We start from the raw sequence: 21,646 nt of genomic DNA on the forward strand, positions 1-21,646 counted from the left end.
AGCATGTAGAGAGGCCAGTGTTACATGCCAAGGTGCTAGAGTTTGTATGGAAGCTGCCTGGCCCTGGCTTAAATTCCTGAGCTGCTGATGCCACACCAAACTAGTTTTCTCCTGAAATCCAACTCTCTCCAGTTCCACGCATCATATGACCCAGCTTATGGGCTATGCATCAACCACAGGACTTAACCTCTCAGCAGTTTCGTCTCCAGTGGCAGCCATTAAAAAGGGGGCCCAAGTTACCAAAATTAGCGTTTCAGTTTGTGTTCCTTGGGAGCCCAATGGGTTCCTGGGGAGCCCAACTTGAGAGCCTGGGCTTGACTTTCACAGGTGCTGACTATTCTTGTTTCCAGTTAAAGTCACTGGGTGCTGTAGCATTCAGCCCCTCTGAAAATCAGGCTTAGGTTGTCTCATCGAGGGCGCTGCAAGGTCCCCGGAGCACCCACAGCCACTCCCAGAGTCTCTTCCCAGGCCCAGTTTTATCTTCCAAACAGAGAGGAAAACAAGGAGAGCATGTCCTTGGCTCCCTGGGGGTTTTCCCCTACCCTTCACTCAGTCCTTCCTGCTTCGGGCTCACTGCAGTACGCTATTGACTGAGCACTGCCTCCCAGGGCTCTCCCCCAGAGGCCCTGTTCCTCATTGCCCCTCCTTCCAAGGGACTGTGGCAGCCTCTCCAAGGAAACTTACTGCTGTTCCTGCTCCCCCTTCCTTATCGACAGCCTGGCTTTTTATAGCCTCAGGTGCTTTTATAGTCCCTCTTAATTGGCCAAACTGGGCGCATCTGTTCTAGACAGGGGAGCCAGACTGGCTTCATTTAAAGGGCCAGTCACCCCGTGCCTGGCACTGCAAAAGTAAGGTATCCTTAATGAGAGGCCACAGCTCTAATTGTTACTGTCGCAGGCAGAAAACAAGGAATGCACACAAAGCACATACAAATCAGAGCAGGGCACCAGATGTAACACTGGGGTTGAGATCTGGACTTCCAACGCCCCAAAGATGGGGTCATTTGGATGTGGGATTTGAGCTGGTCTTCTCTAATTATCAGGGCTAAAGATTCTGTCAAGTGATGGATTCAGATTTTGAACCCGCTTGGGACAGGGAGTTTGCAGGCCCACTTTCAATACTATGTCATAATACATGAAACAGATTACTTGGATATAGATTTCCAAGGAAAGAGATCATGGCTCCTGAAAACTCACATCCTGGTTAGGAGTTATGGTTATGAGTGAGCTTGTGAGTCTCTCTCCTATCTTTGCCTGAATGCCATTCAGTTATGTCAATTTTCTTGGCTGATTTCTAGTCTATAAACAAAGATAATAAAGGGCAAATGAGAACATGGCAGTGTGGTCATTGCATTAGTATGTTGGTTTTTAGAAATGTAAGATGTCCTTTGCCATAGTGTATGAACTCCTAAAAAAACCCAACACATCTGACAATGTAGGGATTTGATCCTGGAAACACTTAGTTGTACTCGTGGGAAACAGGCTCTAGGTACAAAAGAAACACTGACAGGAAGGTTGGAAGCTGGTTTCACTACAGGGGCAGAGGTTGTTTGGGTGCTTTCATGGTGCGTTTTCAGACTTTAAAGTGTTTGGCCTCCTTTTAAGTATCACCTTAATTTTGAATTTCCTGGGTGGGTAACAATTTGGTTTTTGGTCACTACTATATTCTTTAATGTATTTTCATCCTTATGTCACTGACATGTGCTCAGTCAATGAGCCTTAATGAAGAGTCTTGTCTGGGAATGGAAGGAGGTTCTGATTATTCTGCCAGCTGAAAAGACAATATGGACATATCTATCATAGGTCCCTTTACCATACTGTCTGAGCACCTCACAGTCTTTACGGTATTATCCTCACAGCACCCCTGTGTGGTAGAGCAGAGCTATTATTTACATTATACAGATGGGGAACTGAGGTGCAGAGAGACTAAGTGACTTGGCCAAGGTCACACAGGAAGTCTGTAGCAAAGCAAAGGTATTGAACCCAGGTCTCCAGAGTTCCAGATTAGCCCCTAACTATTGGACCATCCTTCCTCTCTTTCAGTATTTTATCAGGTGCTGTAGGTTTCATGTAGACTGTGCCAGCATTCAAGGGAGTTGTATTTGCTGAGCACTTGTGCTGCGAGGAATTCTAGTTACAAGTAACCAGGTGTCTTGTGGGATATTTTGGGGGAACTCTCTTTGTTTTGAATATGCAGCCGGGACCCAAGCACCCTGTCTGGAGCAAGGCACTGAGCAAGAGCTAACCTGTGTGATGCTGAAGATGGTTGCTGCCCTTGTCCTGGGATCTGTGAGGAATGCTGGTAAGAGAAGGTGATGATTCAACTGTCACAGCATCGCCTTTGTGATACTTGGTATTAGATGGCTTGGGTACAGCAGAGAAAGCATCCGACTCCCTTCTTCTGTTTGTATGTTTTATTCAGAAATCATGTTGGACAGCCAGGAATGTAGCAATGGCCATATTGCATCAGGCCATTGATCCATCTACTCTGGCTCCCGTCCTCCAGCTGTGGCCAATACCTAATGCGTAAGAACATAAGAACGGCCATACTGGATCAGACCAATGGTCCATCTAGCCCAGTATCCTGCCTTCTGACAGTGGCCAATGTCAAATGCTTCAGAGGGAATTAAGAGAACACTGCAGTTATTGAGTGATCCATCTTCTGTTGTCCAGTCCCAGCATCTGGCAGTCAGAGACTTAGGGACACTCAGAGCATGGGGTAGCATCCCTGACCATCTTGGCTAATAGCCATTGATGGACCTATCCTCCATGAACTTATCAAATTCTTTTTTCAACCTTATTATACTTTTGGCCTTCACAACATCCCCTGACAACAAGTCCCAGAGGTTGACTGTGCGTTGTGTGAAGAAGGACTTCCTTTTGTTTGTTTTAAACCTGCTGCCTATTAATTTCATTGGGTGACTCCTGGTCCTTGTGTTACACGAAGGAATAAATAACACTTCCTTATTCAATTTCTCTACACCAGTCATGATTTTATAGACCTCTATCATACCCCCCTCTTAGTTGTCTCTTTTTCAAGCTGAAAAGTCCCAGTCTTATTTCTCTTTCCTCATATGGAAGCTGTTCCAAACTGCTAATCATTTTTGTTTCCCTTTCCCTATACTTTTTCCAATTCCAATGTATCTTTTTTGAGATAGAGAGACTAGAACTGTGCTCGGTGTTCAAGGTGTGGGTACACCATGGATTTATATAGTGGCATTATGATATTTACTGTCTTATTATCTTTCCCTTTCCTAATGGTTCTTAAAATTCTGTTAGTTTTTTTTGACTGCCACTGCATGCTGAACAGATGTTTTCAGAGAACTATCCACAATGACTCTAAGATCTCTTTCTTGAGTGGTAAAAGCTAATTTAGACCTCATCGTTTTGTATGTATAATTGGGATTATGTTTTCTAATGTGTACTACTTGGAATTTATCAACATTGAATTTCATCTGCTATTTTGTTGCCTAGTCATCCAGTTTTGTGAGATTACTTTATCACTCTTCACAGTCTGCTTTGGACTTAATTATCTTGAGTAATTTTGTATCATCTGCAAACTTTGCCACATCACTGTTTACCCATTTTTCCAGATCATTTATGAATATGTTGAACCGCACTGGTGCCAGTACGTATTCTTGGGAGACCCTTGTATCTACGTCTGCACTGTGAAAACTGTCCATTTATTCTTGCCGTTTATTTCCTGTCTTTTAACCAGTTACTGATTTATGAGAGGACCTTCCCTCTAATCCCATGACTGCTTACTTGGTTTAAGAGCCTTTGGTGAGGGATCTTATCAAAGGATGTCTGAAAGTCCCAGTACACTATGCCCACTGGATCACCCTTGTTCACATGTTTGTTGACCCTCACAAAGGATTCTAATAGATTGGTGAGGCATGGTTTTCCTTTACAAAAGTCGTGTTGACTCTTCCCCAACAAATTGCGTTCATCTATGCATCTGATAAATCTGTTCTTTACTATAGTTTCAACCAGTTTGTCTGGTACTGAAATTAGGCTAACTGGCCTGTAATTGCCAGAATCGCCTCTGGTGCCTTTTAAAAAAAAATCCACATTACAATAGTTATCCTCCAGTAATCTGGTACAGACAATGATTTAAGTGCTATGTTATATACCAGTTAGTAATTCTGTAATTTTACATATGAGTTCCTTCAGAACTCTTGGGTGAATACCATCTGGTCCCGGTGACTCACTACTGTTTAGCTTATCAATTTGTTAAAACCTCCTCTTCTGACACCTCAATCTGGGACAGTTCCTCAGATATGTCACCTAAAGGGAATGGGTCAGGTATGGGAACCTCCCTCACACCCTCTGCAGTGAAGACGGACACAAACAATTCATTTAGCTTCTCCACAATGGCCTTGTCTTCCTTCAGTGCTCCTTTAGCACCTCGAGCCTCCAGTGGCCCCACAGATTGTTTGGCAGTCTTCCTGATTCTGATGTACTTATTATTATTTTTTTTGCTGTTTAGTTATTGTGTCTTTTGCTAGTTGCTTTTCAAATTCTTTTTTTGACCTGCCTGATTGTACTTTCACACTTGACTTCCCAGAGTTTATGCTCCTTTGTTTTCCTCAGTGGGATTTGACTTCCAATTTTTAAAGGATGCCTTTTTGCCTCTGACCACCTCTTTTACTCTGCAGTCTTGCCATGCTGGCATTTTTTTTGTCCTCTTACTATTTTTTTTTTAATTTGGGGTGTACATTTAATTTGAACCTCTGTGACAGAGTTTTTAAAAAGTTTCCATTCAGCTAGCCAACATTTCATTCTTGTGACTGTTCCTTTTAATTTTCCTTTAACCAGCTTCCTCATTTTTGTATAGTTCCCCTTTTTAAATGCTACTGTGGTGGGGACTTCTTTGGTATTCCCCCTCCCAAGGATGTTAAATTTTATTACATGCTTTAGAGCAGCAGCATGAAAACCCCCATAATCCACTAGGCCAAGAGGAAAACTTCCTCTTCATTTTTAAGGTTCATTTCCTTTTCTTTTCAAGGTTCATTTCCTTTCATTTCATTAAGTTTCTCTTAATAGTTCAGACATTATTACAACATGTTTAATTGTATTACTGTAGTGCTTGCATGCCCCAGCTGAGATCTGGGCCCCATTGTACTAGGTACTGTACAAACACTGAGCAACAGGCCCTGCCTGTAAGATCTTGGTCTAAATAGGCAAGACAGCCAAAGGATGGGAGGAGAAACTGCAGCACAGAGAGATGAAGTGACGTGCCTAAAGTCACCCAGTCGCTGAGTCAGGAATAGAACCCAGGTCTCCTGAGTCCTAGTCTAGTGCTCTATTCACTAGATGCCAAGAAGGAACTATTTTAAAAACATTCATATCTTTACAATTAGTGAGCCCCTCCCCCAATAATCCCTAGTTTGTCCCTAGTCACCTACTCTGTAGTGATACCCTGGGATGATTTATATAATGACTTGGTTGTAGACTAAGGAAAATAACACAGCAGTCCCTTCTATTGGATTTTCTTGCATGGTACCTGTTACCAGTTATCTACATATCCACTTAGATACTAGACCAGTTGTGTGCTGTCACTAGTAACTGATCTGTGCACACAAACTGGATACTTTTACACACACACTAGGTGTGTGCAATTGGAGCCTTGTGATAGTGCGCAGTTGACATGGAAAATTTGCCTTTGTGTTCAAAACCATATTGTGATTGGACATCAATTGGTGCCCATATAACTGAGCATGGTTTAACTAACAAATGGCATCTGATTGATTCCCAGTTGTTATAAAAGATTATGGGATGGTACCATACATCAAGATATTTCTGGATGATGAATGCTACCGAAGTGACACCCTCTGTATCTTGGAGCAGCTGTCTGTCATCAACACCGAAGAGTACATGAGCATAATTATTGGGGCCCTCTGCTCTTCCACTCAAGGGGAGCTGTACCTGAAACTGGACCTGCTGAAGGTGATTAACATTGCTTCCTGTTTGCTTTGTTATCTGCTCTGAATGTGCCTGGTTTAGATGGCTGGTGGCTCCCAGCCTAATTACCAGCAAGAAGGTGAAGTCAAATTCAGGGGCAGAGTTAAGGTTGTTTGGGTGCTAGTTACTGAGTGTTTTAATCATTGGTGTGTGAACAGCCATTCCACAATGTCTTGAAAAATGCTTTAGAGAGTTAAAATAGATGGATAATAGAGAAATAACAGCTACAGAATTGCAGTGTACGTACTGACAGGTTTCAGAGTAGCAGCCGTGTTAGTCTGTATTCGCAAAAAGAAAAGGAATACTTGTGGCACCTTAGAGACTAACAAATTTATTTGAGCATAAGCTTTCGTGAGCTACAGCTCACTTCATCGGATGCAATTTGTTAGTCTCTAAGCTGCCACAAGTACTCCTTTTCCTTTAGTGTACATACTGTTGAGTACAGCTACGGCAGAAGGAGAAAAGAGAGACAGATGGGAGAGGAAGCTGAGACTTGCAAAGAGGAAGTCAGAGGAAGTAGAACAGGGTAAAGGTAGCAGCTGAGTTGGGTGTGGGGATGAAACAAATGGCTTGATTCATGTTTCGTTTGCAGAGGTGTAACTCCATTGACCTCAATGGGGTCATCGCTCACATATACCAGTGTAAATCAGAAAAGGATCTAGTTTCAGTTGGAGAGAAGGTGATAAAGAGGATGGAAAGAAATTTACTCATATTCTCTAATGCATTCCTAGAGGGTCTGATCAAAAATCCATAAAGTAAATGAAAAGAATCCCAACGATTTACTCTGGATTAGGCCCTTGGTTGGCAAACTAGAAAGCAGCAGCATTGTGAGCATTAAGCTGGGATTGCATTCCACACTCATTAGCTGGCCGTATTTGAAGTCCCCTCTTAGCTGCTAATGCAGCAGCTAGTCTTTGTGGTACAGTAACTGTGCTCATTAAAACAATCTGACAAACCAGGGGACAAAGCCTGTTGCTCTGACCTGAGCAAACAAACTTTTGCCGTAGTTTGTGGAGAAGTTAAGTGCAGCTCCTGAACTGATATGAGAACAAATGCAACTTTGATGTCTAATTCTGACAAATGATAACCATGTTAAAACATAATGTAAGCAAATTAATTTATTATCTGTGCCCTTTGGGACTGTGATTGTGTTAGGCACAAATTCAGATTGATTTGCTAATATATATTTAGCTGTTAAACTGCGAGCCCAAATGTGATTAGCTCTCCCGTATTCCAGAGTGGCATGTGGACAATTATGAGGAATAACAAATAATGGAATGTGAAATAAATTCTGTTAGCTATAACTGAGTTAGGAGTTTCCAGCAGGCATCCAGTTGTATAGATTCAAGACAGAGGAATACTAACTCATAGGCGATTAAATTGTAACTGAGTTAGAGCTGGAGGAAATGTTGTTACTGCTGACCTTTCCTGAAATGTGTCAAAGCCATCCTGATAACTTCAACTCCAACTTATTAAATTTACTCCCTGTTCAGGAGTCTCTGCCTGGTTTGATACATTATCATGCGAAATTGAATGACAGTAATAAAGTCCCCCTTCCTACAGTTCTGGCAAGCCCTTTCTCATTGTAATAGCTCCTGTTGTAGAGAGATATTTATGATAGAAATGCTTCTCCTCAGTGGGTTTGGAATTAAGCCTCTCGATTTGAGAGGCTTTTCTGTGTGACTCTTGGCCAACATAAGGTTTAGTGCTCTTCGAAGTAGCAAGAGACAAACCCAAATGCCAAGTGTGTTACCTCTGTTTATCTTTTGTGGCTTCTGCATTTAATAAATTGCACAAGGAAGAAAAGTTAGGGATGGGTTAGATGCAAATATACTGGGCCTCATTCTTCTCTCACTGATTTTTACACTCAAGATTATTCCAGTGTAAGTGAGGCCCGAATCAGGTCCAAAGTATCTCTGACTTACAGTGGAATGGCTTAGGTTTTAAATACATGCAGTGATACATGGCACTCATTTATAGCCTGATACAAAGTCCATTGAAATCACTGAAAGACTCCTATCGACATGCGTGGCCTTTGGATCAGACCCACAGCACTTTTTGTCTCCAAAAGATTGTACAAGCATTAACTAAGTTTGTCCCTGGGAGACAGGAAACTATTATTGCCTGTTTAGTGCTAGGAGAACCTACTCTCTGCAATATATTTTGGACCATGTTATGTTGCTGGGTTCTGGTTAACACCTGATGGGCCATTACGGCTCTGTATGGTCACTCTATCCGTGCTAATTGAATGTGGAATATTTTTCAATACATTGGTTGTAGCCATTAGTAGACTCTGTTGGAAAAGTCCCATCAGCCTCTAGGAGTTTTGCTTAAACCACTTTAAAATAATCTCTGCTCTAAGGTATGTGGAATGCTCCGGGCTGGTTTAAGGCCTTGGCACTGTGGGCCCATGTCTATAGCCCTGTCTCCTTGAGTGAGGCGATTACGCTGAAATCTCAGCTCTCACTTTTAGACAAAAGTAGGTTTCTAGCCCTCCTGGTTGTGAAGAAAAGCTCACAACCATGAGCAAAGTCTCTGTTGTGGTGAGCTCTGCCTACATCTGCAGACAACCTGAAGTGATAGCTCAGAGACGGAGTGAACTGCCTCATGCATCTCTGTTGGGTATTCACTCCAAGCCTTGCTGCTCTGGGGCACCCCGCCAACCTGCCCCACCTCATCAGGGGGCTCTTTATGAGTCAGGAGGAGATGGGTGCAGCTGCCCCCCCCCCCGCAGTAAAGCAGATATACTCTGGCTGCTGGGGAAAGCAGTGGGGGCACCTCTTCTAGTGCTGTTGACGTAGAGTTCCCTGTAAGAGCAGCATGAATCCTCCCTTCTCCTGGAAGTTGGCTACTCCTGGTCTCCGCTTTGTCCAAACAGGGTAGCAACAGGCCGTGTTTAGGACTGGAACTTCGCCCGCTGGGTTGGAGCCTTGTAAGCACCATCCCCGAGTTGCAGGGCTGGCTGCATAGATGCCTTCGGAAAACATGTTAAAATCACTGATGTTTGAGGTGGTTGAAAAACAGGCGGGAAAGTTTTGCAAAAATGTCATTCCTCCTGTCCCCCGCATTTTTGATCAACAATTGAAATTTCAGTGAAATCAAAATTCTGAGAGCATTGTCTAGTCCCACTTGGTACCGTAGGTGATGTGAGGTTGAATGCTTGCTTTGACTCCCTTCTCTCTGATGCCGCAGTCTCTCCTGAGGATCCTGGAGAACCCCAAGTGCCATTCGGCTTTCAGAACATGCAGTGGATTCAATGGACTCCTGTCCCTTCTCTCCGACATGGAAGGTGCATTACAGGACCCACCGTCTGGGGCGTGGGCAGCCACGGGGCATAGCCCCATCCTGGAGCTTGTTTTGTACACGCTTCAGGGGATAGCCGCTGCTCTGCATCTGGACCCCATCAACAGTGACTTCTTCCAAAGGAATGGCCTCTTTGAGAAGCTGGCGGAGGATCTCGGCTCACTCGGCTGCTTCTGGACACAGGAGGGGCAGCAAGTCCCCGTGCAGCTCGAGAAAGGAAGGACATTTGCAGAGTTCTTGAATGCAGCCTTGTACTCGTCAGAACCTTTCCCAGCATGGCTCAAGAGCTGCATACAGATTCTGAGTTTCCTTGACCATATGATCAAAGGGACCTTGCATCTGGCGAGCTTCCTCCCGGAGATAAAGCCTGCTGCAGAAGAACCACCATGGGATGTTCAGAAGGGACCACAAGATCAACAGGAGGGGCATGGTACTAGCTTCAAACAACTGGAGAATAAATTAGCTGCCTCCGACTACAGGGCATGGGCAGACCCTGAAGACAGGTAGGTCTTTGATTCTTTATTATAGAAAGACCCCAGCATCCAAGAGCAGTAATACTTGGGTGTTCTCTGGTGTCACTGAGGACCCCACAGCATTTTACATGTAGTAGTAAAATAAGCCTGACAAAGCCCCCTGAGCTGCAGGTTGATAGTATTATCTGCATTTTACAGGGAGAGTGGTCATAAACCGAGGCCCAGAGGTGGTGTGACTTGCCCCCGGTCACACAGTGAGTCAGTGGGAGGGTCAGAAATCAAGCTGAGGAGTCCACACTCCCAGGCCTGTGCTCTAGCTGGCAGACAATGCCACTTTATAAAAGGTGAATGACTGCAAACATCACAGCATAAATGTCTGTTTGACTTCAGAGGGACAAAGTGGGTGTAGCACAAGCGTGTCTCTTTTGCCAACAGAGGTCGGTCCAATAAAAGATCTGTCCTCACCCACCTTGCCTCTGTAATATCCTGGGACCAATAGGGCTACAGCACTGCACATGATTGTTTGGTTCAGTGGGACAAGGGGCTACGAGAGCTTTTTGGCTTATCCCTGGGGTCTGGATTACATACCGGGTGATCTTTGAGAGTGATCCTGTGTCTTTGATCAAATACCAGAGAGAAGCTATTGGTCACTGGAATTTGAAAACCATTTTTTAGCCTCTGCTTGAAACCACCCAAATCAATGTTGACTCCTGCAATGGGATAGAAGACTGCTTCCAGTCAGTGGGTGTAATGTAAATAGGCCTAAATCACTATTATTTCAAATGCTCTGTACCGGAAACATGAAGAAGGAAGCAGCCATGCTGTCTGCCTCATTATATATATCAAGACAAGAAGGTCAGGGCTGCAGCCAGACATTCAGGGAAGGCCGGGAGATTTCCGCAGCACTTTGAAGGTCAGTTCTGTGTTTCTGGGTATCTTTTATTAAGTAGCGACTTCCCGCAACGGTTACATTTTTTCTCTTAAGAGACAGGGGAAATCTCTGACAGTTTCCTGTGTCCCTGGCTGCAGCTCGGATCTCCCTGTGCTCTTACATACTATCCACTGTATTTCTGGTTGGAGCTAGAAACCAGGCGGCAGGGATTACAGAGCTGGTCATGTTGCCATGGAGGGAGGCGTCTCCAGCTATCTTTAAATGTGACTTAGTCATTTTACTTCTTTAAAGGCCGAACCTTGACGTCCCGACTCATAGGAAATGCTTATTGAAGTTAATAGGAACCTTGGTCGAGTAAGTGCTAAGTGCAGACTGGGTTAGCACCTCAGCATTTGGCCCTCAGTGATTCATCTGTGCATTATCTGAAGCTGTGTGAAAAATCCTTGTAGTTTTCCTTGGCCAGCAGAATTGCTTCAATCAGGTCACAAGAGATCCCCTGCTTCTCCCTGGTTTGTACTGAAGGTGGAATTCCCACTGGGGATGGGCCAGCTAATTCAGATGAAATGCTCTGGTGACTAAGCTGAGTGGCATATTCGCTAGTGTTCTTCCCCTGGCCTAGGAGAGACTTGGAGGGACCTAGGTCAGCAGACAAGGGGCTCGCTCAGGCTGGGCAGTGGGCTGAGCTGGGGCAGAGGCTGGGTGAGAAGCAGAGAGCCAAGCTGGGACTGGCAGCAGCAGGGGACAGGAGGAATGACTGGCAACCAGGAGTCATGAGGCAACAGCTCTGGCTGGATGACAGCAGGACAGTGGACAGCTCCCCCTCCCCAATGTCACTGATGACATGTTTTGTGCACTGAGACGCACCAGCCTGTAGTTAGGTTCCCTTATGAGAGGGAAGGACTAGAATGCTTACTCCGGGACACTAGGCCTTAGAAGTGCCCCAGGGAAAAGCCCTACTTGGACCCCTCTCTAGTACTGCCTCCCAGGGACTGAGTTAGGAACTGTGGGGTTGTATTATGGGACTCTGGCTGGATCAATCAGATACAAGTGGCCTCTGATTTTGGGTGCCTCAGCTTTTTGACAGGTTTCAGAGTAGCAGCCATGTTAGTCTGTATCTGCAAAAAGAAAAGGAGTACTTGTGGCACCTTAGAGACTAACAAATTTATTTGAGCATAAGCTTTCGTGAGCTGCAGCTCACTTCATCGGATGCATTCAGTGGAAAATACAGTGGGGAGATTTATATACACAGAGAACATGAAACAATGGGTGTTACCATACACACTGTAATGAGAGTGATCAGGTAAGGTGAGCTATTACCAGCAGGAGAGGAAAAAAAAACCTTTTGTAGTGATAATCAAGGTGGGCTATTTCCAGCAGTTGACAAGAACGTGTGAGGAACGGGGGGGGGGGAAGGGGGGGAATAAACATGGGGAAATAGTTTTACTTTGTGTAATGACACATTCACTCCCAGTCTTTATTCAAGCCTAAGTTAATGGTGTCCAGTTTGCAAATTAAGTCCAATTCAGCAGTCTCTCATTGGAGTCTGTTTTTGAAATTTTTTTTGTTGAAGAATTGCCACTTTTAGGTCTGTAATCGAGTGACCAGAGAGACTGAAGTGTTCACTGACTGGTTTTTGAATGTTATAATTCTTGACATCAAAACTTCAAAAACAGACTCCAATGAGAGACTGTTGAATTGGAATTAGTTTGCAAACTGGACACCATTAACTTAGGCTTGAATAAAGACTCACAGTGGATGTGTCATTAAAAACTATTTCCCCATGTTTATTCCCCCCCCCCCCCCCACCACCACAGTTCCTCACACATTCTTGTCAACTGCTGGAAATGGCCCATCTTGATTATCACTACAAAAGGTTTTTTTTCTCTCCTGCTGGTAATAGCTCACCTTACCTGATCACTCTCATTACGGTGTGTGTGTGGTAACACCCATTGTTTCATGTTCTCTGTGTATATAAAATCTCCCCACTGTATTTTCCACTGAATGCATCCGATGAAGTGAGCTGTAACTCACGAAAACTTATGCTCAAATAAATTTGTTAGTCTCTAAGGTGCCACAAGTCCTCCTTCTCTTTCAGCTTTTTGAGCTCCCTTGAGCCTGGAGGAGATGGTGCATGGAGACATGAGCGGAGCCATGTTCACCAGAGGCATCAGCAGAGGAGGGTGCTGAGCTCAGAAGCCAAGAGGCTTGCAAAGAGGGTGGGGAAACTTTCACTGCCACTGCCTAGGCCTCAGCTCTGAATGCTCTGCAAATAGACATGGGAAATCCAGTGCACACAGTTGGCTTTCCTGAGAACCTGCAGCTTCCCTTTAGCCACTTCTCCCTTTTCGCACCTCCCCCATAAGAGGCTGCAGCCTCTGGTGCTCTTCTAGGTGGGGCAGGTCTATAGGGGGAACCAATGTGCAACAACCATGCGTGGCCTCTGAGGCCCCAACCTGCAGGCGAGCATTGAAAAGTTAGTGAAAAGTAGGTGCGTGGGGAAAGGAGGGGGTGAAGTCCAAGGGCCTGGTGACTTCTGCAGTCACTTCCCCGTGTGCCCAGTGGGTGTGAAATCCTGCTATTCTGATCTGGTAGTATTCCACGCCCGCTTTGCCCTACTATAAATGACTATACAGGGTGCAGAGCCATGCAGGATTGGGCCCTTCAATCTCATCTGAAGTGCAGCCTCTTTGAGTGAGGACAAACTCCTTTGAAACCACTCCACAGTTCCATCCACAGGCTATGGCCTATGAGAAGATGCGGGGGGTTTCTGGCTCCAGTGCAAATGCCTTGAGCAATTTGTGTGACAGATGCGTGCTTTCCCTCTTGCGTTCCTGTGATTAGAGAGAATATTTTGCTGCAAGCTGTTTTAATGGAGGCTGATCTCTGGGAACCAGATTGCCCCCTGCTGCAGAATGGTGGCTGCAACTGCCTATCCATAGACTTGCTGAAGAGTCATTAAGCAAGGTTTCAACGGGGCAGCTCGCTTTGTCCCTAGCGCCCCCTCTGTCTTAGTTTTAAATAGCTGTGCCTCCCGACTGGATTTGGGATCAACAATGTGATGGCACCTGATGGCCTCGGGCAGGGCCATGCAGTGGGAAGAGGGAGACGGCCTTTCACAGGGTAGTAGTGGGGCGGGAGCTGTGGCCTGTTGGAGTGTGGTAGGCAGGGAGATGAGGCCTATTGGAAGATCATGGGGGAGGTAGGTAGGTGTTGTACTGAAATTGCTCTGAAAGGCCTAAAGAGTTAAAGGTGTTTATAAACCCTTTCACTATCCAACATTAAACAGTGATATGCAGGTAGGGTTGTCAAGTTTGGTGGAAGTATTTGTGGCGGTTTTATCCCATAACATAATCTTTAATTCATGGAGACTCCAGGACAACTCTGGAGGGTTGGCAACCATAGGGTTTGGGGTTGTTTTTAAACAGAGTGCTTGGTTTTCCTCATTTACGTGGCAAACAGCCCAAAAGCTTTCATTCAGATTGAAACTTTATTGATTTAACACATGAAGGTAAAACTAGTATTTCTGTTGAAACTTTGGTGAGTGATTGTGCAAAACAAACGTCGTCAGACCTTATTGAAATCTGTTTCCTTTTGGAGTCAGAATATCAGAGTCTTTTATTTTCAGAACTTTCCCTTGATGAAAAGCAAAGGGTTAATTTTATTACACCCTGGTGTGTAGAGGGCATTCACTTATCCTGCTCTTAACAAGCAGACAAACCCAAGGAGGAGGAGAGACAGGATAGAAAAGTTGGGGAAATACGTCTTGTGTTTGATGTTTTGGGAACTCGGGACCGCTGGTTAGTTACAAGTGGATGCTTTGGCTGGCAAGTCAACCATGAGACCTGCTGCTTTGATCCTGGTTAGTGATGGTCTGGTTGGATTCTCTTTCCTTAGGCGAGGCAGGTTTGGATGAACACAGAATAGTTGACTTCAGGATTCGATGAAAAGCCAAGAGAGTGAGAGAGGCTAGGAGGAAAGAAACAGCGTGGCGAGAAAGTCACACAACAAGGGAAGGGAATATAATATAGGATCACAGGAGCCTTTGTGGTGCTGGTAATTTGATCTCCCCACTGATGGGCTGAGGAGTGGATGTCCTAATGTGATGACTTTCAGCACTCACAGGTGAAAACAAAGTTCATTAAGCAAGAGCAAGGCCAGCTGGCTTCCTGTCAGGAAGAAAGTCCCTTAGATGGGTCGAGATGAGTTGCAATGCTGGCAGGTCGGGGAACAAGCTGGGAGGGGAGGAAGATGAATTTTTTTTTAATCCCTCAAAGTCTCTTCTTAAGAACGCCAAAAAGGAGTAAAAGGTTTGGAACATTGTGTCCTCATTATTTTGTCCACCAGTTAAACTCATTTCCATAAGGCCCAGCTTGGCATAGTAACTTTGTTCCCAAATTTTATTTTTGTACCAAATATGATTTCACCACAGTCCTTGACTTATATCAGTAGCCGTTTTCATTAGACTTATACAGTTTCTCCATCTGGTTTTGTTGCACCTATTACAATAGTCATTTATTGAAAATAACTTGACCTATGTTTCATTGTTATTGTACCCTCTTATGAACGTTCACATACTTTTTACAGCTGAGCTTAGGGTAACTTTGTAAGTCCAATAATCAGAACAGGTCTTTTGGATGATTGTGGGGAAGAAAGGGGGTGGGGCCCATTGGAAGATCATGGGGAAGGGGGGTTGTATGCAGACCTTGTAGGTGCAGTTCAGGAATGGGCAGAGATTCAAGCTGGTTCTTCTTTGTGATCTAGCCCATCCATAATTATGGCACTATTTGGGCACTTGGACAGCATTGTCAACCCAAAGCATTCAGAAATCATAAGTCAGGCTCTAAAAATCAAGAGAGAGGCTTAACATTTTTTAAAATCATGAATTTAGCTCTTTTTATTTACCTCCTAGTGTTTGAGCCTAGCAGGGGCTGGTTTTCCAGTTTTTCTCTACAACCACGAGTGCTAGAAATGTCTTTCTTTTTTAAACGAAAGCTGAGTTTCTCATGTAATCACAGGACTCCGGGAGCTGGAGCTTTAAAAAAGGCACCATATATTGATAGAATGGTGATAGTTGGTGACACTGCTTGACGTTGTCTCTTCTACAGTTTTGCTGGCAGGTTCGGTGTTATAACATCCCCAATCACAAGGGCTCACTTTCTCCCTGGTGTAACGAATTCCCTTGATTTCAACTGCCTTATGCAGCAGATGAATTTGGCCGAAGGAGCACAGCCAAAGAATAAAAACTACAAATAATGAAATCCTGGCCCCAGTAAATTTAATGAGAGTTTTGCCCTTGATGTCAGTGGGGCCAGGATTTCACCAAAATTTTGTGTTTGTTTAAAAAAGGTGCCTCCTTGCTTGTTTAGCCATCAAACACCAGAGCCACATTCCTCCTTGGTGTAGATGTGAAATCAGTGGAATTGCAGCATTTGCACTGGAGCTGACTTATTAAGCTTAAAGAATAACAAACAAGTAATTTTTTTCTGCAAGCACTATTTAACAAGTATTTGCCTTGAGGGTGCAGTAATAGTCATTGGTCACTGTGGGGCAGTGTCCCACATTAGTCACTTTGCACTGGTCTGTTAGCATTGGCTCCTGGAAATGGTAAACAGGGTGTTTGTTAGACATTTTTCTCTCTTAGTTTCATTATAAAGGCCTTTTTTATTCCTATCCTGTTATTTATTCTTCCTGTTTTACACAGTTTGATAGCGCTTGCTGTTTTATTTTCACATCCGGATAGCGCTGGCAGACACTGTCTGAGTTTCGTCCACCAGGATCTATTGGAAAGAACAGTGTATCTGATAATACTGTACTGCACCGTTCCCTCTAAGCTGTGCGCGCGCACATAGATCCTAAACCCCGCGCACACGGCGGAACACCGCATGCACAAAAATTTGCACAGAAGCACAATTTGCACAGAAGAAATTTTTTGCGCACACGGCCTGTCAAAAATTAGAGGGAACATTGCTGTACAGCCCACATCTTTCATCTGGCTGGAGCTTTGGTTCAGCTAGTAATTTGTGTGCTTCTCCAAACATCCTGAGCCTACAAAGCCTGAGCTAGAAATCTCATGAAAAAGCAGCTCTCTCATCATGTTACTGGAATGTCCTTCTTCTAGCCAGTAAAATGCCGTGAGCAGACTTCCCTGTGAATTTTGATGCTTCATTTTCCTCTCCCTGAATGGGCAGAGGCATGTGGCAAAAATGAAAAATGGTGGGGAAAAGTAAATAACCACAAACTCTTTCTCCCCCTCTAGGCAGGTTCTGAGTTGGTTTGATGTTTGGGGAAGGGTTTAGTTGCTCAGGAAGGCATTCTGAGTTTATTTACGCTCTGTACCTTCCCCACTTGCTGCTCTTGGTTTGGGGAATCCTAGAGATCTTGCTCGGTGCTGGATCCTGGGTTGTGATCTTGGGATCTCAGTAATAGAGAATGTGGCACTGGCTCTGGAGGCATCTGAGACTTTTTGTAGCTTACTCCTTCTGGAGCAAATTCTTCAAGCCTGGGTCATTTGAAAAATGGTTCTGCACACCTGGGTGTCTTTCACGTCATGATCCATGAGGTCAGATTTGAGCTTTGGTTATACCTTTTGGTGCTTCTAGAGGGTGCATCTTGGTGGTGTTTCTGTTTCTGGCCATCCCAGGTTGCTGGTCCATTGGTTTATTTTTTAGCACTGAATCTGGTCAATGCAAGCAAAGAACAATGTGGTTATCTGCTGGGGAACTGGCTCACCTTGTGTGACCTTATCAGTAATGTTGTTACAGTTTCTCCTCATATTTTTCCTGCAGGTTGGAAGGGGGAAACTGTGCCATTATACATCCAGGTGCTGTCTGTGTCATGGTGAGGCTGCTTCCAAAGCTCTACAAGGAAGAACACCCTGAGGTAAATCTCTGTCTAGATGGTGCTTTGAGCTGTCTTTCCTCCACCCCTTTGACCTGGCCCGTGCTGTAAGTACCATTCACTCCTGTACACAAGCATCACTGAAATCAGTCCAGATAACTAGCAGAGAAATAGTTCATTGTTCTCATCGGGGCAAGAACAACAGAAGAGCTCTTCTTCCAGGGAGATCATAGAGCCAGAATTAATGGATCTTTACATTTAGGAAAGCAGTGCCCTGTGGGTTGATTAAAAACTTGCATTTATATAGCACCATTCACATTAAAGGATCTCTCATATCAGCTAGACTGTGTCCTTGGGTTCTGATCTGGTGCAGAATACAGCCCCTGCTGCTCCCTGGATACTCCCTGCAGCAAATAAGAGGGCTGCTAGGTGGAGGCTTGGTTCCATTCCCTCTACTAGCTGGCCAGAGTACCTGATCAGGCACGAGGGGATGGGGGAATAAGCTGCACCCTCTGGTCAGCAGCAATTTATTTCCCTCCCAGAGCAATAATGGAGACGGAGGGATTGGTCCCTCTGTGTCCTCAGTGCTTCCCATGGCTAGTCATAAATGGGTCTGGTTATGCTCAACGATCACTTCAGTCACCACTAAAATGCAGCCACCTCTGGGGCTGCATATGGCTGCTGTTTAACAGAGGCACAGCAACTTACAGAACAGTTTAGTACAGGAAGAATGTCAAATCCATTGATAACCGCAGGGGGGGATTGAGGTAGAGTCGGAAGAAGACACCCACTTTGTCCAGGACAGCTGGGGCTAACGACTCTGCTTTTCAGATGAGTGGGTCTCTAACTGCCATCAAATGAACAGTGATCAGAGACCAGGCTTCTGTCTGATTTGGATTGTTAATAGCCCGATGTGTTCAGGAGTGCATGGATTCATGCTCTTTCTTTAGCCAGTGCAAGCAAAGCCACATCTTTCAAATAAAGGGGCAAGGGACAGGTTGGTTAAAGCAGGAGGGACTTCTGAGTTGCATTGGACTTTAGGGTCACATCTCATCCAAAAGCATCCTCTCCTAAATTAACCCTTTCTTATCTTTTATAGCCCCCATCACTGGACTATTTTGTCTTCCGTGTAGCTAATGTATTTACCCTCACACCCTCCTGTGTGGTAGGGAAGTGCTGTTATCCCCATTTGACAGATTGGGAAACTGAGTCACAGGGAGTAAATGACAAGGTCATAGGTCACACTTGAAATCTGTGGCAGAACATGAATAGAACCCACGTTTCCCATGTATCAAATGGTAGTGCCCTCACTACTGGCCCCTCCTTCCTCTCTTTCTGCAACACGCATCCAACTACTGGCTATGTCTGACTCTGTTTTGTTTACAAGGCTGATGTGATTGCAGTGTGGAAGTTTAATGGAGAGGGTGGCAGATAGAGATGGGCAAGAACATTTTTGGATAAATTTTCAAGTTTGGGATGTGTACCTGCCTCTTTGTGGAGCTGAGGTCAGCTGCGTTACAAGGCCATACTCAAAACTCCCAGCACTTCCTGGGTTAGGCTGAGGGGAAATCCAGCAAGATCTGCCTCTCCTGTAGAATTCTGGGATTCTTGCTGCCATCCCACCAGGAGCCAGGGAGTGCAGAATCACACAGTTGGGGGAGGGGGGGCGGGAATGAAAGGGCACCATTCCATGGCCCAGGAAAGGGCTGGGTATGATTCAGCTGAGTCTAGGACAACGGGTCACCTTGGATCTTATCTTCTCCAAACAGCTTTACTGATTTCTACTAGCAAAGTACCACACAGTCAACTCCCTGTTCTTCTTCCTTTTGAGGCGAATCAATTTCCTCCAAGCACATCTGATCTGTAGTGGCCTTGGATTGAGTCCTGGGGCCGGATTTTCCAAAGAGCTCAGAGACTGGTTTTGAGAAGCTCAGCACCCACAGAAGTGCTCAGCACCCACTGAGCTCACTTCTCTAAACTGTGTGGCTCCAACTGTGGGTGCTGAATGCTTCTGAGCCTCTAGTTCCTAATATAAAGGGGCGGCCACTTACATGCTAGGGCACCACTGTGCTACCATAATACAAATAATATATAATAATAGCAAATGTCATTAGTTGGAGGGAGTTGAGATCTCAGGGCTTTGCCCGGTTGGTCATTAATTGCTAAGAACTGTCTATCTTGGCGGGAGTTAATGCTGCTGCTTTAAAAGCATGTGAATGTATTCAGTTAGGAACATATAAAGGGTGGATTTAAAGGCCTGATCTAACAAAGTAAGCTGCATATATGGACAGCTGCTTCTGCCACTGTCTTCACGGGTTTGGGGGGGGAGGTGTGTGTGTGAGAGAGAGTAAGGGCGTGTGGTATGGGGGTCTCTTTGCAGGCATCCCTGGGGGGGGGGATTGTGCTGGGAAAAGGAAAATGGGGTGGCACTCCTGTGGGTGTCCCAGGAGGCATGTCTGTTCCATGTAAACTACATGGACTCCTTCGTAAAGCACCTATTTACAGAGGTGCTGCAACTTGGCATTCCAGCCATGTGCACACGGACTGACCTCCTGGTGCTAACTACAAACCCTTCCCTCCTGCAGCCTCCCACTTGCCACTGCAGAGGCCAGTGGCGGGCATAGCGCTCTGGGCGCAATATACTCACTAGTGACCGCTGTGAGCTCTGCTCTATGGATGGGGTTAAAACTCTCTCACCCACTGGCTAGCACACAGCAGAAACCAGGGAGGTGCTTTTCTCAATCCAGATATGCCCCATCTGGGTAGGTACTCCCCACTCCGCATCATTCTCCTAGGACCCAAGAGCCCACATGAGAGGGAATGGGCTTCCCGCACCTCACCTGTCCTGCAGTGCATCTCGTGCATGTACAACACAGCAGCTGTTGTTTGGGCCAACACTTGGGATTAGGGTGAGCAAATGTGAAAAATCGAGACGGGGGTGGGGGGTAATAGGAGCCTATATAAGAAAAAGACCCCAAAATTGGGACTGTCGCTATAAAATCAGGACATTTGGTTACCCTACTTGGGATCAGCACTTTCCCTGGTATCTCTCTCCAGCAATGCATGATGCATTTTTCTGTTTGCAGTCCTGGGGCTCAATTCTGCTCTTGATTACACTGATGTCAATCGCTTAAGCCAGTGGGGTGATACCAGGGCAATTATGGTATACGTAAGATCAGGATCAAGCCCTGGCCTCTTACTAGGAGTTACAGACTGGTGCAGCAATTAACAGGAAATGGGCACGCAGTTAGCTTCATCACAACTAGGAATCTGCTCAGGTGAAATTTCCTTTTTTAAGGCTCGCCCCACACACACCCTGACCGAACGAGTAAATTATCCAGTGTATGTCTGCTGCCTTTTCTGAACTATTTGGATTCAACAAGCATATAAATGGGAGGTTTGGAATAAAACCAGATTCCTCATCAGCATCTCTGGAAGGTGGGAGTGTAATTAACTGCTGATGTTTCTTGACTCTTCATTGCAAGCCAAGCCAGCAGCTATTAAAATTTCGACAATTACTGTAATTAATTTCTGAAAAACAAGTAGAACAGTTAATTGGATGTGAGAGAGGAGCTGTCAGGGAAGTTGCTGTATCAGAGCTGGCTCTGCAGCTCTGCTGGATGAGGCAGGGAAAATGAAAACCCCACAGACTTTCAGTAGATGGCAGTGTTATTAAAAATATGAAGAGCTGGGAAACAAATTCCATCAGTCTCAATAACATATTTAAATCTATTAATCTTTCCTTCCCTTCTCTTTTCTTCTTCCCCCTTCTCTCATTTGATAAGGAATCAGTAGTAGTTGTAATTTATTTAGTATTATAACAATGGAGATCAGAGCCCCATTGTACACGCTTAATAAGAGGCAGTCCCTGTCCCGAAATGCTTGCAATCTAAACAGATGCGAGAAAGGGTGGGAGGGCAAATAGAAGCATAGAGAGGTGAAGTGACTAGCCCAAGATCACATCGGCAACACAGACAGGAATAGAACCTGTGTCTCTAAGTCCTCTGCTTCTGTCTGGTAGAAAATGCTGCCTTCCTTAATATATGTGATTTGAAGTCTCATTATAATCTGAAGATGAACTCTGTGAAGCTGATTGTGTGAATCTCCATATTTTATTCTTGCTGTGATTTCTGGGCCAAATTTGTTCTGCATACAAGCTGTACTAGCAGCTAGTGCTT

General features: G+C 45.0%; 1 protein-coding gene across 2 annotated transcripts in view; it reads left to right on the top strand.

The window, feature by feature from the left end:
* WDFY4 (WDFY family member 4) overlaps positions 1 to 21,646 on the top strand; it is a 241,499-nt gene that overhangs the window by 41,142 nt on the left and 178,711 nt on the right. For both annotated transcript variants that reach the window (XM_048858078.2, XM_075130729.1), the window contains exons 11-14: positions 2,197 to 2,301; positions 5,758 to 5,948; positions 9,156 to 9,769; positions 17,417 to 17,510. In XM_048858078.2, the coding sequence (XP_048714035.2) occupies positions 2,197 to 2,301; positions 5,758 to 5,948; positions 9,156 to 9,769; positions 17,417 to 17,510 (1,004 nt within the window). The remainder of the gene's footprint in view (positions 1 to 2,196; positions 2,302 to 5,757; positions 5,949 to 9,155; positions 9,770 to 17,416; positions 17,511 to 21,646) is intronic.

This window comes from Caretta caretta, chromosome 7 (assembly GCF_965140235.1).
Source record: "Caretta caretta isolate rCarCar2 chromosome 7, rCarCar1.hap1, whole genome shotgun sequence".
NCBI classification, from domain to species: Eukaryota; Metazoa; Chordata; order Testudines; family Cheloniidae; genus Caretta; species Caretta caretta.